Source organism: Macaca fascicularis, chromosome 8 (assembly GCF_037993035.2).
Source record: "Macaca fascicularis isolate 582-1 chromosome 8, T2T-MFA8v1.1".
NCBI lineage: Eukaryota > Metazoa > Chordata > Mammalia > Primates > Cercopithecidae > Macaca > Macaca fascicularis.
The window spans coordinates 417,527-435,838 of record NC_088382.1 but is presented as its reverse complement, the minus strand read 5'-3'; the positions used below and the strand labels follow the sequence as shown (position 1 = coordinate 435,838).

The 18,312-nt window shown below is 40.6% G+C and overlaps 1 protein-coding gene across 30 annotated transcripts; it reads right to left on the bottom strand.

Annotated features, from left to right (window-relative positions):
- Nucleotides 1-1,671: 1,671 nt before the first annotated feature.
- ZNF596 (zinc finger protein 596) lies at nucleotides 1,672-17,344 on the bottom strand. Of its 30 annotated transcripts, none has more exons than XM_074000155.1 (7): nucleotides 16,827-17,344; nucleotides 16,645-16,717; nucleotides 8,795-8,878; nucleotides 6,357-6,483; nucleotides 5,506-5,589; nucleotides 4,594-4,680; nucleotides 1,672-3,820 (listed from the first exon to the last, which is right to left on the bottom strand). In XM_074000155.1, the coding sequence occupies exons 3-7, from the start codon at nucleotides 8,804-8,806 to the stop codon at nucleotides 3,786-3,788; spliced, it is 345 nt and encodes a 114-aa protein (XP_073856256.1). In that variant the 5' UTR covers nucleotides 8,807-8,878; nucleotides 16,645-16,717; nucleotides 16,827-17,344; the 3' UTR covers nucleotides 1,672-3,785. The 30 variants fall into 30 exon arrangements, 25 of the variants coding, with proteins under 25 accessions (XP_073856256.1, XP_065374783.1, XP_073856253.1 ...); XM_065518711.2 differs by having other exon boundaries at nucleotides 4,598-4,680; XR_012416981.1 differs by having other exon boundaries at nucleotides 5,454-5,589; nucleotides 16,645-17,344.
- Between the last annotated feature and the right edge of the window lie 968 nt (nucleotides 17,345-18,312).

Below are 18,312 nucleotides of genomic sequence, written 5' to 3'. Positions count from 1 at the left end.
ACAAAACTTAAATGAAATACATGAAACAGCTGCTTTAAGGCATGAGGGTAGCCTGTTCACACAGGATTTTCTGAGGTAGAATTCATGAGAAAGGGGAGAGTCAATGATGTATCACACTGGTTTTTCTTAAGCACTTGAAAATTAGCATGAAGGGAACATAAAGCCCCAGAAGAAAGACAGCCTACCTAGGTTGAAAAAAAATAAGCAGAAATTTTTGTTTTGTGCAAAATAGTGGGGCTTCTGCTTCTGGGTAGGATGCAGTGAATAAAGATGAAACAAATATAGGAAAAAAAAAAAAAAAAACGGATTCATTTAAATTGTAAGCTTTAAAGGCCAGAGAGGAAGACATAAGATTCCAAAAGTAAAAGAGCCTTTGTTAGGAGAAGTGAGAATATTAAATATTTACACACAGAACAGAAAGGTTCTTAAAGAAAAAAAAGCCCATGGCAACAAAAATCTCTATGTTACGACACTTGTACCTGATTCTGGGAGATATTCGTGCAAATTTAACCACAATTATCCAGCACTGCCAATTTTTATTTAAATAGATTCACTTGTAATTAGTTCTATTTTTGCAATGTTAAATTTTGTAATATATTGCCTATAGTTATCAATACTATATTATATACTTTAAAATTTGCTACAGGTTGTTATGTAAGTGGTTTTATCATAAAGAAAACAATGAAAAACGAGGGAAGCAACCTTTGGAGAGGATGAATGTGGCAAAGATGGTGGTGATGGCTTCATGGGCTTATCCTTATCTCTAAACTTATTAAGTTGTATACATTAAATAACAGCTTTTGTCAATTCACTTTGATAAAGTGGTTTAAAAACAAAAAGGCAAATTTATGCACCATAAGACTGTACTTTTAAAGTGAGTCTTTCATAATCCATGTTTGATTTAATCATTACCATGTACATATATACCATTAATATAGTTAGGACATATAATTTTGTGTTCTATGTATATTAGTTCCATTGAATGTCACTGTCTTTTTGTTTTGAGCCAGAGTTGCACTTTTTTGCCCAGGCTGGAGTGCAGTAGCATGATCTTGGCTCACTGTAACCTCCGCCTCCTGGGTTCAAGTGATTCTCTTGCCTCAGCCTCCTGAATAGCTAGGACTACAGGCATACACCATCATGCCCAACTAATTTTGTATTTTTAGTAGACATGGGGTTTCACCATGTTGGCCAGGCTGGTGTCGAACTCCTGACCTCAAGTGATCCATCCATATCAGCCTCCCAAAGTGCTGGGATTACAGGTGTGACCCACCATGCCCGTCCCCATTTTCTAACTGACCCAAATCTATGTGTTTAAAACTGAATTAAAAACATAGAGTTTGGGCTGGGCACGGTGGCTCATGCCTGTAATCCCAGCACTTTGGGAGGCCGAGGCAGGCAGATCACAAGGTCAGGAGATTCAGACCATTCTGGCTAATACAGTGAAACCCCATCTCTACTAAAAATACAAAAAATTAGCCGGGTGTGGTGGCGGGTGCCTGTAGTCCCAGCTACTTGGGAGGCTGAGGCAGAAGAATGGCGTGAACCCAGGAGGTGGAGCTTGCAGTGAGCCGAGATCATGCCACTGCACTCCAGCCTGGGCGACAGAGCGAGACTGTTTAAAAAACAAACGAACAACAACAACAAAAAAATTGGAGTTTAATCAACCTATTATTCAGCAACGACATTTAATGCTTGCATTTTTGACAGTACTAATTTAATCTTATTACTTCTTACACAATTCTGCATTCAATATTCCCAGGTTATTTCAGAATTGTACATTTCATCCCACATATTTTAAGTAGAAAGTCTGCTCAAAACCATAATTTTTTTTCTCAAGCATGTGCTTGATGGCTTTATGTCTTGTCCCCCAGCTATACATCTCAATGGCTTTTTAGAGTTTTCTTCCCTGTCTTTTTTGACAGGAAAGCTGCCTGAAGGTTCTTCTACTATCATGTCAAGATTGTTTTCTCAGTGGAAAAATGCTGGTATTGACTAAGGAATGAGTAATTTACTGAGGACTGCCCTCCATTCATGTCACTGAGCGTTCTACACCATGTGAATTCTGATCTATTATAGAAGTGCTGCTGTATTAAGAAAATGATTTCTCACTGAATAATTTCTCTACTATGAATTTCTGGAATTGTGCAAGAGGCTTCATCCACCTAATAAAAATATTTTCACAAATTTCCTGTTTTTATCAGTTATCTGATAATGAATTTTCTTGCAGACACCAAAACTGGTGCTTAGCTGAATGACAGTGCACAGCAATTACAGACGTATGGTTGCTCGCCTGTCGATTTTACTCATTTGTTTAAAGGATGGCATTTTCACATTGACGACAGGTACAGAATTTTTGTGATGTGATTTCTCCTGTTTGTTTAACAGTTAGAGCTTTGGATGAAGACTCCTCCACATTCCTTTGATCTATAGTTTCATTCTCTCATAGTTTGTGCCATACAGCTTAAATACATATGGATTCTCCCTACTTTGGATTCATTTAGGTTGAGCAAAGTGGTGATTACAAATAAAGGCTTTTCCACACTGATTACAGACATAATGTTCCTGTAGTATGTCAGTCCTTGGGTGTATTTAGTGTTAACGCTATGGTTGATGACTCTTACATATTCATTACTTTTTTAGTGTGAGTTCTCTCATGTTGTCTAAGGTTAAAAAATTTACTAAAGGCTTTTCCACATAGAAGACATACATATGGTTTCTCTCCAGTGTGAACTCTTTTATGAAGTCTAAAGTTATAACTTCTATTGAAGGCTTTACCACATATATTGCATTCATATGGTTTCTCTCCCGTGTGAGTTCTCTCATGTCGTCTAAGGACAGAAGAGTGATTGAAGGCCTTTCCACATAGGTGGCATTCATATGGTTTTTCTCCAGTGTGAGTTCTCTCATGTCGTCTGAGGTCAGAAGATTCAGTGAAGGCTTTCCCACATACATGACACTCGTATGGTTTCTCCCCAGTGTGAATTCTCTCATGTCGTTTAAGCACAGAAGATTCAGTGAAGGCTTTCCCACATAGATGACATCCATGTGGTTTCTCTCCATTGTGACTTCGCTCATGTTGTCTAAGGTGAGAACAATGAGAGAAGGCTTTTCCACATAGATGACATTCATATGGTTTCTCTCCATTGTGAGTTCTTTCATGTTGTCTAAGGTAAGAACATTTACTGAAAGCCTTCCCACATAGATGGCATCCATATGGTTTATCTCCTAAGTGAGTTCGCTCATGTTTTCTAAGGTCAGAGCAATGAGTGAAGGCTTTCCCACATAGATGGCATACCTGTGCTTTCTCTCTAGTGTGAATCATCTCATGTCGTCTAAGGTTAGAACTTTTACTGAAGGCTTTCCCACATAGATGACATCCATATGGCTTCTCTCCAGTGTGAGTTCTCTCATGTTTTCGAAGATCAGAGCAATGAGTAAAGGCTTTCCCACATAGATGACATCCGTGTGGTTTCTCTCCAGTGTGAATCATCTCATGTCGCCTAAGATTAGAATTTTTGCTGAAGGTTTTCCCACACACATGACATTCCAATGTTATCACTCTAGTGTGAGTCACATTGTGTGGTCTAAGGGCAGAGTTTTGGATAAAGGCATAATCAAATAGATGACCTTCATCTGATTTACATCTGGTGTGAATTTCCTTGTGTTGTACCCAGTCACTGAAGGTTTTTCCAAACTTTTTGCTTACAAAGTGTTTCTTTCTCATGTAAGTAATCACATTTTGAGTCAATGCTGTATGTTCAGTGACATCTTCTCCTAAATCATTACATAGAAAAGGATCCTCTTGAGTATGAGATCTCTGGTTTTTGGAAGGAAATGAAAGACTATTAAAGGTTTATCCACACTCATTCATTCACTACTTCATTCATTTCTCTACATACTAATTCTAGAGTAATCATTCAGTAGTAGATTCCAGTTACAATTGTTCCTGTATCAGTTATATAAACATGGTGCATTATCTAACTGCATGTAGAGAGTTTTTCTGTTGTAGCATCCCAACTGAAGAGCTATCTGACTAGTATTAAGACTTTATCCTGCCGGGCGCGGTGGCTCAAGCCTGTAATCCCAGCACTTTGGGAGGCCGAGACGGGCGGATCACGAGGTCAGGAGATCGAGACCATCCTGGCTAACACGGTGAAACCCCGTCTCTACTAAAAAATACAAAAAAAAAACTAGCCGGGCGAGGTGGCGGGCGCCTGTAGTCCCGGCTACTAGGGAGGCTGAGGCAGGAGAATGGCGGGAACCCGGGAGGCGGAGCTTGCAGTGAGCTGAGATCCGGCCACAGCACTCCAGCCTGGGTGACAGAGCGAGACTCCGTCTCAAAAAAAAAAAAAAAAAAAAGACTTTATCCTGTTTGAAAGTTTCAGCACATAGTAAAATTTATACAATTGTCCTGTTATAAGGCCTCACGTTATGGTTTTGATTTGAAGTTAATGTCTTCACTACATCCAAACTAACTAAAACTCTGCTGGGAGGGCTTTAAGTACAGTCAGGTACCTGTACCAAATTCCAAAGTTGTTCAATGTCCAGGTTTCTATATGGAAGAACAGGGTTCGCATCCATAAAGCTTACCTACCATTGTGCTGATGGTGGATGTGCCCTTCTGATAGGTATGTTGAATGAATGGTATCTCTTGATGTTTAATGTCACCTTCTCTACCTGAAATAAATTTTTTAAAGAAAGATGCTATACAGGCATTAGGGGAATAAAAATGTTAAATAGCTACAATGCCTATTTGAGTGTGTTTCAAATACACACAGACAGGGAAGGCATGTTAAATTAATGATACTTTAAGAAGAAGAGTATTATAGGAAATTGACTACTGACATTTTCAGCATATAAAAAAATAAAGAAGGCAAGTTAAGGAAGTAAAGGAAAGAAAAATTTTCAAAGAAGAGGACCATTATAAAGGGCTACTATGTAATAGTTTAACTCAAATAAGTACACAAATATCCCCTTTACAAAAGCCAAAGACAATGACAGAGATATACTTGAATAAAAATTGACACCTACAAAGTATAATGTCAATATCTGAGAAACGTTTCCCTCAGGCTTTTGCCTACATTTCAGAAACACTGCAAATTTAAGAAACCTTCCAGCTGGGCGTGGTAGCTCATGCCTGTAATCCCAGCACTCTGGGAGGCCGAGGTGGATGGATTTCCTGAGGTCAGGAGTTTGAGACCAGCCTGGCCAACATGTTGAAACCCTGTCTCTACTAAAAATAGAAAACAATTAGCTGGGCATGGTGGTGTACACCTGTAGTCCTAGCTACTCAGGAGGCTGAGGCAGGAGAATCACTTGAATCTGGGAGGCAGAGGTTGCAGTGAGCCGAGATCGTGCCACTGCACTCCAGTCTGGGTGACAGAACAAGATTCTGTCTAAAAAAAAGGAAAAAAGAAATCTTCCTTTGGCAACTGTTGGGGCCTACTCACTCACTGGCCATGTTTCTCCTCCTCCTATTGAGCACTGCTTCTTAGAGCTCACCTTGCAGTAAGCTCATTCCTTGTGTTGAAAGTTTCTCTACATGCTGCAAATGAGAAAGCACAACTGATTTGCAGAGCCGTTTGCCTGTTTTTGGGAAAAAGATACATGGATTTTGAGTTCTGTGCTGACAAATGTACAAGGTTATCAGGTACAGGGTAGGCTACTGGGAAGGATAAGTTAGCCACTGAAGGTCAGCCTGGGAAGATTACCTTGAAGACAACACTGACAGTCCTTTATGAGCAAAAGGAAAACTCTTGAACTTGTTCCCAGACATAAAAGACCAATAATTGCTGATGGTCGTGCCTCACTTCAAATACTGATTGCAGAATCCTCAGTATTTTCACTTATTGCAGTGAAAATCCTCAGTATTTTCACTCAGTATTTTCCCTGTATTTTCTCACAGTGAGAAATTACAAGTTGTCATAGTGTTTGACATTATATTAAAAAATAATGCAATAAATACTAGCTCCACCAGAACAATCTAGGTTCTGTGCAGAACAGTCCCTATGATAGAACAATTACTTTAAAGAAATCAATACATTTATTTATGCATTCAAAAGCAGTGAATTTTCATAACTTTTCTGAGTTTGGGAGATTGAAGAGCAAGAAGGATGTGAAATTGTGGTCAAAAAGATGACATTCTAGAGACAGGACAAATCAATATAAGTGAAAAGGAAATAAATGGCTGTCAGGTAATTGTGAGAGTTATGAAAGGATCAAGGCAGAGGTTGAAGTGACAGATGAGAAAGCTGTTCTAGAAACATGTAGAATGAATGAATGAATCAGTGAAAAACAGGTGAGTGAATGAATACATATATACATACATACATAATAAATATAAAGAGACTTACCAATAGAGACCAGATGACTGATGTTCTCCAACATCACATCTTGAAACAGCTTTCTCTGGGATGTGTCCAGCAGGGCCCACTCTTCCCGAGTGAAGTCTACAACTATATCCTCGAAGGTCATGGAATCCTAAAACATTATGGACATTCTACTGCAAACAGGGCTATCTCTGCCAGTGTTCAGTGGAGCAAGATAAAGTGACTGTCCTAAGGAAGTGTGGGTGGTATGAAAGAAAACTCAAACAGTGTTTGGGGTTCCTGTCACATTGCTTGAAATCTGAACTGGGAATCTGGCTTTCAGATACACTAAAGACATAAAACTTCACATAGAGAAATATCACATGATATAACCTGAAGATTTCCTAATAGACTTCTAAGTATAACTTCCAGATACTAATTATGAAATCTTGACTTGTAAATTTAGAACTAAAATTCTCCTCTCCACCACCTTCAAGAAAATCCATAAGCCAGGCGCGGTGGCTCACGCCTGTAATCCCAGCACTTTGGGAGGTGGAGGCGGGCAGATCACGAGGTCAGGAGATCGAGACCATCCTGGCTAACATGGTGAAAACCCCTTCTCTGTTAAAAATACAAAAAATCAGCTGGGTGAGGTGGTGGGTGCCTGTAGTCCCAGCTACTCAGGAGGCTGAGCCAGGAGAATGGCGTGAACCCGGGAGGCGGAGGTTGCCGTGAGCTGAGATCGCACCACTGCACTCCAGCCTGGGTGACAGAGTGAGACTCCGTCTCAAAAAAAAAAAAAAAAAAAAAAAAAAAAAAGAAAATCCATAGACTCACTACAAGGGAGGCAGTATCCACAATTTGTCACATTTTAATCAATACTTTAATTAGATATTCCACTACAGCACCTCAGTGTCCTCATGAATAAAGACCTGTTATAAGTTCAAAAAGATCCAGTGAGATAATATGTAAAGTGGTTCCTATCTATCATTTTTTAGATACAAGCCACAAATACATTATTCATGAAATGACTGAGAACACTCAGTTGAGTGAACAACTTTCATACAGAACTTGGTAGCAGCAGATGCAGCCTCTTATCTCTACACAACTCAGGTATTCACTGTTAATGGATAAGGATGAATGGCTCAGCAGCACAAGCCAGGGGCTCTAAGACTTCAGTACTGAAAGATGGTCTCATCCTGCCACTTCCCATGGTCTGAGGACTTCCTTTCTCAGTTTTATCTGGGACCTCCAAACACCAGGTGATATCGTTTAGCTCTGCAACCCCACCCAAATCTCATCTTGAATTGTAATCCCCACATGTTGGGGGAGGGGCCTGGTGGGAGGTGATTGAATAATGGGGGTGAACTTCCCCTTGCTGTTCTCATGCTAGTAAGATCTCAGAAGATCTGCTGATTTAACAGTGTGTGGCATTTTCTGATTTGGTATCTCTCTCCTGCTGCCTTAGGAAGAAGGTGCTTGCTTCCCCTTCCGCCATGATTGTAAGTTTCTGGAGGCCTCCCAGTCATGCTTCCTGTTAAGCCTGCAGAACTGTCAGTCAGTTAAACTTCTTTTCTTCATGAATTACCCACTCTCAGGTAGTTCTTTATAGTGGTGTGAAAACCAACTATTATGCACTAGGTACGATTCTCTTTTGTTTCTTCATGTTGTCTCTAGATTTAGGGGTTAAAAAAAATCCTTTGATTATCCTGGTCTCTCCACTTCAAAAATTTCCTCAGAGTTTTAAATTTACTCTGTTTCCTATACTCCATCACTTAATGCACAACCAAAATTAAAGAAACAACACTTCAGTTGCTTCCAGTTATCAAATTTGATCAGAGGTTCATTTGGGGACAAGGATAATAAGAATTTTAATTTTGTTTTCTAAGTTTTCAAAAGCATACATTTATTCTCTCAAGACATTAAGATTTTTAGAAAGGAAAAATAAATGAATAATTCCCATTGTCTCCTCTGTCCTAATCCTATCTGCTTTCCCTTCATGTTAAACAGCCCTCCCCTAACACCTGAAACACTAGACTAACTGAGCTTGCCTGGGAAAACATCTGCCTTTGTAAGGGCTATAATCTTCTGCTCTCACTTATTTTCACTGCCTATCCGCATATACTCCCAAGCCCACTCCTGCCAATAACATGGGTAATGAGTGAATTTATTTCCCCAACAAGGCCATGAGAGGCTGGTAATGAATGAATGATTTCCCCGAGACTGGATGAGAGAAACAAAATCCTCTCACATCTTTTCTGAGAATACGCAACCTTAGTAGAGGCTGGAATGAGTGTACTGTTGAAAGGAGATTACTTCTTGATGACTCTTTGAGCCAATGGAACCATTCCAAGCCCTGGGAAATCTTAATTGGAGCTTGGATCCTTGAATGCACTTAGAACATCTATGTTAATAGGATGAATCTGCCCTTAGGCTGGTAGCAGGGGTACAAATTTCAGTAGAAAGAAGAATTTCCCACTCACCAGTGATGGCATTGTACTAGCTCAGCCACCAAATGTATTCCTCTGGGTTTTCACTCACACCATCCAAGCACTAAGAAGACAATTCTGAGAAAAACAAAAAACAAAACAAAATAAAACAAAAAAACCATGACACTCCAGTTTTGCTTCTAACATCTGTCCCAAAGCCATTAGCCCCAGTCCAACCAACAAGCACATGCAGTGGGTGGGGGATGGGTTGGGTTGGTGGTTCTCCTCTTCCAGGGTCAGAAGAAGAGAATGACTATTGTTGCTAATAAATATATAAATATTTTGATTTTAGACCTAGAAATGTGAAAATCATGGAGTTTCATATGCTACCTAGCCCATGGAATTCTGAAATGTTCAATTCCCTCTATGATTCCAAATTCTAAGAATCCCTGAATCATGCAGATGTGGTCTCCACCTACAGATAAATCCTGGAATTTCTCAGATTTAATTATTCTTGGTTTGTGTGCTTGCAGGCTTTCTCCGTGCATCTCACCCCTCATGAGCCTCCCTCCATTCCTTCTCCCTTCTGCTGGTCCTCTGTATAAACTTCTACTGAATGATTCTGTCTCTTCCACGTGAGGCTTCTAGAAATACCACTCCCTGAAGTCTGACCTTTAGATAAATTCAGCATGAATTTATCTACCAAGCAGCTTCAAATTTCATTTTATGATGGTGGATACCTTAAAAGACACACTTTACAAGTGACATATCTTATAAGAAATGCTAAAGGGAGTTCCTCAAGTTGAAATGAAAGGACACTAACAACATGAATATATGAACATGTATGTGACATTGTTATTTATAAGAAATAGTTTGGTTTTCATCCCCAGTTCCTGGCACACAGTCCCCCAAACGCTTGTGATTTCCTAAGTAATAAAGTTGCTAGGAGAAGCTTTTGTTCTTTTTGGTCCTTGACCCTGGTTCCCAATACAGAGCTCGTAATGCATTGGAACTTCATGGGTGATAGGAGTGTCTTTTGTTCTAACAAAACAATTATTATTGGGCTATAGGATAGGGGGTGATTACCTGAAAGACCAAGACATGATTATAAGCTTGGAACATACAGTCCCACCCCCTATCCTCTGGTAAAGGGCAGAGGCTGGAGATCGAGTTGATAACAATTATGCCTACTAGATGAACACTTTGTAAAAATCCCTAAATGATGGGATTCAAAGAGCTTCTGGATGAGTGAAGAGCCATCCACATGCTGAAAGAATGGTACATCCCAACTGCTTGGAGACAGACCTCCTGAAACTAAGACCCTTCCAAAACTTGCTGTATGTAACTCTTTAGCTGGCTGTTCATTTGTAATATTTAAAATGCCCTTTGTAATAAATCAGCTAAGTAAACTGTTTTCCTGGGTTCTGTGAGCTACTAAACCCTAGCAAATCTAACATAAAAAGGAGTTCTTGCCGGGCATGGTGGCTCATGCCTGTAATCCCAGCACTTTGGGAGGCCAAGGCGGGAGGATCACCTGAGGTCAGAAGTTCAAAACCAGCCTGGCCAACATGGTGAAGCCCCCTCTCTACTAAAAATATGAAAGTTAGCTGGGCGTGGTGGCAGGCACCTGTAATCCCAGCTATTTCGGAAGCTGAGGTATGGGAATCGCTTGAAACTGGAAGGTGGAGGGTGCAATGAGCTGAGATCACACCACTGCACTCCAGTCTGGGTGACAGAGCAAGACTCTGCCTTGCCGGGGCGGGGGGGGGGGGGGGGGGGGGGGGGGCGGGGGCGGGGCGGGGAAGAAGTTCTTAGGAACCTCCAATTTTTAGCAAAGTCAGACAGAGGTTCTTCACTTTTTAAAAGATTCTTTTTCTTTTTGCTCTTCTGATTGAATAATTTCAAATAACCGGTCTTTGAGTTCACTGGTTATTCCTTCTGCTTGATCAAGTCAGCTCTTGAAACCCTGTATTGATCTAGTTCAGTTACTGTGTTCTTCAGCCCCAGAATCTACATTTCTTTTATTATGGGTTCTCTTTGTTGATATTCTCATGTTGTTCATGTATTCTTTTCCAGATTTTACTTGTCTATCAGTGTTGTCTCACAGCTCATTGAGCTCCTTTAAGGCAATTTATCTTTAATTCTTATCAGGAAATTCAGAAACCTCCATTTCTTTTTCTTTTTTTTTTAGCGGAGTTTCACTCTTGTTGTCCAGGCTGTAGTGCAATAGCACAATACCAGCTCACTGCAACCTCCATCTCCTGGGTTCAAGCAGTTCTCCTGCTTCAGCCTCCTGAGTAGCTGGGATTACAGGTGCCCATCACCATGCCAATTTTTTTTCCTTGTATTTTTAGTGGAGCTGGGGTTTCACCATGTTGGCAAAGCTGATTTTGAACTCCTGGCCTCAAGTGATCTGCCTACCTCATCCTCCCAAAGTGCTTTGATTACAAGTGTGCACTGCACCCAGCCAAAAACCTGTATTTCTTTATGGTCAATTATTGTAGATTTATTTTGTTCCTTCAGTAGGGTCACAGCTCCTTGATTTTTCAAGGTTGTGCAATATCTCCCAGTCTCACAGAGCTGTGCCAGTTGCCATAAGATGCCCTGTATTTCTCCTTAGAGCTGTGCTCTGATAGCCTGGGACACTAAATGCATACTTCATTACTCTCCTTTCCTCCACTAGTCTCACATATTCTCCTGGGGGAGAAGTCTAAGGGGTCTGTGCCTTCTACCAGTCTCACAGAACCATGGGGGTCACCATAAACCTCCATACAAGCCTCCTCAAAATTCTCTACTTTGGCTTAGGAGTATGGGAATCACAGTGCAGACAATGGAGGTATAAGAAAGACATCAAAGACCCCTGTGAGCTTCTAAATCTCTGCAGGCATCAGTAAAGATGGGTGCTAGACTGTGAGGCATGCCCATCCTCATGGGCAATCTCAGGATTCTCTAAGTCCTCCAAGGAGCCCAGCAATGGCTTATGTGGGCCTGGGCCACCCCTGCCAGCAGGGAGTAGTACTAAGGATAAGATCCACCAATGGCCACAGCTGAGTTATGCCAAATGAGATGTCCAGACCTCACAGTGCCTAGGAGGACGGATGGCAGAAGCTCAGCCAGGCCACGGAGATTAAAACAGTGCTAGGGGCTTAATGTATGTTTTTAGTGGGTCTGCCACATGTCGAGTTTGGATCTGGAGTCCAGCCGATAATCCTAGCAAAAATTAAACACCAAATATGATATTCAAAAAAGTGTATGTGGCTAAAAACATATGTTGGAAATACACATAACTAGGAACATCTAGATTCAAAGAGAAATTGCTAATTCCATAAATATGATAGAGGAATTTAATAACAAGATCACACTTACATAAATAATAAATATAAACTCTATATTTTTCTGAGTTCTAAAGACTTTGTTTTTTCCATCTCAGTACACTAGTGGGTATATGTCACCAGTAAAATCACAGGAGTATTCCAATTACATTCATGATATTAGTAAGTGTGATAAATAAAGTAGCCAGAACCATAGAATTGGGGCTACAGCTATGATCTTCAAGGAACGTAAAACTTTAAAAACACTCATAAACCAAGATAAAGAAAAATAAAACAGGAGTTAGTTACTTGACTTTCCAAATTGTTACAAATGCAGTACGTATTAATAAAAGTTAAAAAGTTAAAAGAATTTAATAAATAATAAAATAATGTAATGAATGAACAGATTTGACAGAAATCAATTAAAAAGTTTTGAGAGCAAGATCACAAAACTGAAAAGACCCATGGTGGAAAGAAAAAACACAGGTAAATAAAAGAGACTGTATTTATTTAAAAGTAGTAATTTAAAATCTAAGAAATCAGAACAATTGTATTCTAACATGAATATATGATACATTGATTAATTTCCATGAAAATAAAGTTAAAACTTTCCCTCAGTAATCAGCAGAAAAATATGACAGCTAATTTTAATATTTAAGTTATACATCAGAGTTTAACTGTAAAAGTGACTTGTGAGAGTTATCACATGTCAAATCACTTCTACCTCCTTTGTAATGTAAATGCTTTTGAAGGAGAAAAATAAGCCTGTCCTCATTAGTGTATTATGCTAATCAAAATGAACATAAATGCAACAATAACTAGAATTTTAACCAACAATTTTCATTAATTATATTTGCAAAAATTATTAATACACTTTTAGCCATTTGGCTATTTATTTTGGTCACCTGGCCATCACTGGTATGGTTAAATAATGCCAGAGCAAGGATAATTCCATACTAGAAAACGTATTACTTTCACATAGTAATTTTAAAGATTAAAAACATTCACATCAACCAACGTTTGAAAAAACATTTTCAAATAATTTAAATCTTTAAAAATAATTTAAAATCTTTAAAAATCATATCAAATTGTGGGGACTAATTATTCTTAATCAATAAAATCTCAACTATATATTCAAGAGTTAACAAAAGGACCATTTCCACTAAAGGTAAGGCTGGAATAAGGAGGCTGGCTGGGGCTGATGCCATTCACCACTGCACATGATGCCTGAGGTGGGACCAAAACAAGAGGGAAAAGGAGAGGGACTACAAAAATGGAGTCAAAGACATGAAACTGTAGTTATTCTCAGATGATGTGACTGTAAACTTGAAAAAGTAGAATCAATTCTAATTATCAATACTAACAAGAACATTTAAAAAGTGGGCAAAACTATTCTGAATATGCTGAAATCAGTATTTCCTGTTTAGTAACATTAATCTTTAAACAAAGCAAACACACAAAATCAGTCTCTATTTACAATAGCAAAATATTATGAGGAACATTTGAAATAAATTTGTAGGCCCATGTAAAGAAATTTTAAAACTTAATGAGGACATTAAAATGACATGAATAAAGCCTGAAAATAATATTATTAGCTTGGAGGACACAGTGACATAAAACCCCAGTGACTGCAGACTCAAGGCAACCTAGACTTAAAAGTCACATGTAGTCTTTCACATGTAAAAAATGAGAATTAGTCTAAAAGCCAATTTTGTCTAAATTTTGATTTTTGGTGAGGATATAGTCAAAATAGTTGTGAAAAGAAAAAAATATGTCAAATTTCATGTAAATCTATGTTATTTGGAAATTTAAAATAAGTCATATAAATATTCATAATATTAAACAATATCATAAGTGGACTCAATAAAACATAATATTTTATCATATAAAATAGGTCCTGCCTTCCTGAGGAAAACATAAAATCAAAGGGCATGAAGGAAGTATTTTGGTTTCGCTGCAGAAACATAATAAGACACCTAAGTGTGTATTTGTGTGTGTGTACATACAATTAAACTACAAAATATAAAATAGCATCTAAAATACATCAAAAATGAGTCATGCAGAAAAATTCATTTTACACATACATCTATAAAATAATAAAATGTATTCAGCCTCACAATTACTTTGTGAACTGGAAATAATAATGAACTGTCATTTTATCCAAATCTACAAAAAACATACATACAGTATCAAGTTCTGGTTAAAGTAGTAGATGAACTTTATGTGGTAGTTAAGAGTATCTACACAGTTTGTGGGCTGCATCTTGCTATCATATATTACAATATAAAACGTACCATTTATTTACTCTGCGATCAAACCCCCAAGTTACCCCAAGTGGAGGAACCCTCAGACATTTGCAGATAAGTCAGTGTGCTAGTAAGCAGCATTCTTTACAAATCTATGAACATCAAGGTCTCCTTGGAACAGACATGCTGTGAACAATTTCTAAAATACTCTCCTGTTAGACACTTAGGTTGATTCCATTCTTAAAGCAATTACTGAATAAAACACACTCCATCGTGTGGATGAAATGCTACCTTAATTTGTCATAGCTATCATTTTCTAAACTCTTCCTTCTAATCCAAATCATTAATATTTTGAGGCTAGATCAATACTGATTCATTGTTTTAAGCTTCAAATGCATTATACAATAGGGCAGAACAAATTTTCTCTCATTAATCTTCTTTTCCAGGATTTGTCAGGTATTCCCAGCATTAATTCACTACTAATATGCACAGTGTTTCTAATCACGGTCAACAAGATCTGACAGTGCATCATCCCTAAACGATCTATACTTGCCTCACTGACATTATGTGGCCCACTTCCACACCATGTCTGGGTGTGAAGGCCTTCCTATATGATCCTCCGAATGGAACTTCACAAGTTCGAAATCACTGGGTCACAGTGTGATGCTGTGAAGATGGGATGAAGTTAAGGGAAGGCTATGGGTGAGTTAGGAAATGTGTTAGGCAGGGTCAGAGATTATGAAATCCTAAAAACAACATTTAAGGAGGGAGATGACAAAACAATCAATGAATAATATGACTTTTTCCAGTGAAAGTGTCATATCTAATTGTTCTCCATTTTTCTTCTCTGAGCTTCTTTCTAAGGCAAGATGTGTCTTGAGAAGTCCCTGCTGAATGTTAGGAACATGCATTTCAGGACATCCCATCGACATACCCTCCTTCTTTACCACAACCACATATATGGGGGCATAACTCAACATGTGAAAAAGACAATCTTCTGCTTTTCACTGAACCTCCAGGAATTCGGGACAATAAACTTCTACCTGGAGACCAACAGGTGAGTTTTTCTGCCCCTTCCTTCATAACACCCTTCTTCCCTAGTAAAGTCCACACACATCCTTACATGGCAGCTGTGGGTATATGAACTGGTCTGACCCCTTTTAGTCACAGAGCCTGAAGTATCTGCTAGTACCTGCTGAGCACAGGGTCATGGGTGAGAATGGGCAATGCTTTTTCTTTCTCCGGTTCCTGAGCTTCCCAAGCTCTCTCTCACTTCTGGATCCTGAATACCCAAATCTTATTGCCCTTTCTCCTCCAAGCTTCCTTCCCGGAACCAACACCTCCTCCTCATTAGAAAGACACCTTTGTTCTGTGCTTACTTTAAAAAGTCTTGCTCTCTCCCTATCCACTGCCTTATGTCACTATGTGTATGTCTTGGGGCAGGTGGAAAGGTGAACAGAAGCCAGTAAACAGTAACCAGCACAAGCTTAACAGGAATGACATGATCTGGATGCGATAGTGGCAGTTTTCCCTTAACATCCCTGCCCCCTAAAGATTTGAGATCAAATTTCACACTCTTAAGTAACAGCAATTTGTCTTTCACGGTTTTAATCATATTGATTAAAAGCATTTGTCTTTTCCAGAACATCACATTAAGTCATCCAAAAATATAAAAAGTAAAAAGATGTAATTATTGGCAATGAAAAACATAAAAGGTGAGCTTTCGAAATATCTTTGAGCAATTTATTCATTATGAACACATGGAAAACACATGGAATCTGTTGGAACAAAGTTCTAGGACAATTCAGCCCATCCTTCAATAATTGCAGAAAACAGCACAAAGAAAACTTGATACTTATACTTAGTTGGAAATTTTATCCTACAGTCATTAAATACAGAGATCATATAAAGGAATAGAGGAAGATGTTGAAAACTAAACTAACTCAAATCATCAATATTCTTACAAAGTGCACACTGAATTAATGTAAAAGTATTTACCAAACAAAAAGTATTTTCAATACATAATTAAGACTGAAAAGTATTGAGGCCTCATAAACTGAACCTGACACAACAAATTTAAAAGGGAAACTAATTTGGAAATCAGAAAATCATCTAAGGAATTTGAGAATTAGGCTTCTGTTGCCCCCTCTGCTACTGACAGTCAGGGCCCCCTCATTGTATTCTGTCCTCCACATCTCTGCTGATTCCCGTTTTGTCTATTTCCATTTATCCCACTACTACTTGCTCAGGTCACTCTCCTTCATTTTCTCAGTGTTTGTTCAAATTCCTCAGACCCATCCACTTCCCATCTAAATTTCCCTCCCCTTTTGTCCCTCGCTGGCCCTACCTCCCTCTTCTTTTGTTTTCTCCTCACTTTCCTGCCCCACCTCGACATCCACAGCGATGCAGTGAAGAAGCCCCTGCCAAGGAAGAGCCCACTTCTCAGTGGGGCACCGGGAAGGTCACCGCTAGTGGGAGGTGACTGTGCAGAAGGACGCGGGCTGTCACAGGATTGGGCAGGTCCCTTACCCCAGGCCCGGACTCAGCGTCCTGTCTGAAGCGGTCACCCCGAAGCGGGGGGTTTGCGGAGACGTAGGGCCTGGCGGAGGGAAGGATGGGGAGGCATCTCAGGGAGGACTGGCGTCTGCCAAATCCCAGGGCTGCCCTGAGCGGCCAAGAGGGGCAAGGGTGGGGACGACGGGAGACAAGCCACATGCCGAATGGGGACCTGACGCGGCGCGCGATAGGATGGGCGGACGGTGAAGAGAACTAGGGTCGAAGGGTCTGGGACAGGGGCGACCTCAGTGACGGAACCGGACACAGACGCAGATCTGGCAGCTGAGCGACAGGCTTCGGAGCATTTCAGGGCGTCGCGGGGCTCCCCGCCGACAGTGCGGCTGTTGCCGAGCCTGTGACGTCCGCGGAGACCCACAGACCCCGGGTATGGAGGATGGCGCAGGAAGGGGACTGCGTGGCTGGGTTTGGCCAGAAAAAGCGGAGGGCACTCACCCAGCGGACCTTGGCTCCGGAGAATCCGTTTCCGGGTCAACAAAACACGTCGCGCGAAGGGCGGAGCCAGTACGTGCCGGGCGGGGCGGGGTGAGGCAGACAAAAAGGCGGGGCCGGGCCGGGGCGGGGTCTCGGGCAGGGGCAGGGCGCATTCTGAGCTCCCGCCCCCGCCGCGTGCGTTTCCGACCCTGCCAGTTTTTCCCCTGGGCTGAAAGCGCGTGTCTGCGTCCGGTTCTGTTTGAGTGCGTTCGGTGCACCGTGGGGGCGCGCTGCTTCCACCTTCCTGTTAGGTAAGAGGCGCGTGAGCCTCTTGTGCCGGGGGCGGTGCTGCTGCCTAGTCGGCGCGGCGGGGACGCGAGTCCGTACGTGCCGACGGGAGCGAGAGGGGGTGGGGACCCTCGCGATCCCGCACTCCGCCTCTGGGTAGCAGCGTCTTCGGCCCCACACGTTGTGACGCGCGCTCGGGCTCCGCGTTAGCGTGGAGTCAGAGGCGTAGCAGCCGTTGGGCCCAGGGCCGGAGGGGCCTGGACCGGGCAGGGTCCTGCCCTGGACACCGCGCCGGCGGCTGCTCCGCACGGGTACATTGCGTTCCTATTTCAACCTGTCCTGCACCGCATCTGAGATGATTTATAAATTCGGTACCTTTGGGACAGGTGTGGATGATCTGCCATAATTTGCTTCCGTTATTAATTTCTAAATGTATTGTAATACCACTATCTAAAAGTATTTTTTATTTGAAATAAATATATTTATTTCTGAATCTTGTTTCCAGTACATATAATGAGGCTTGTAAAGTGGATACTGTTCAGGAGATAGGTGGATTTTGCTTTTAAGTAGTAAAGACTTAATTGGTTACTATTACTGGGGCTATTTAATAAGGATGTCTTTTTTTTTTTTAACGAACATTAAAAACAGTAAGATTGGATTTCTGGATTTCATTAGCTTGATTTATATCTTAATTTGTGAAAAATGTAAGTTAACTCATTTTTATTTCCTTTGGAGATTC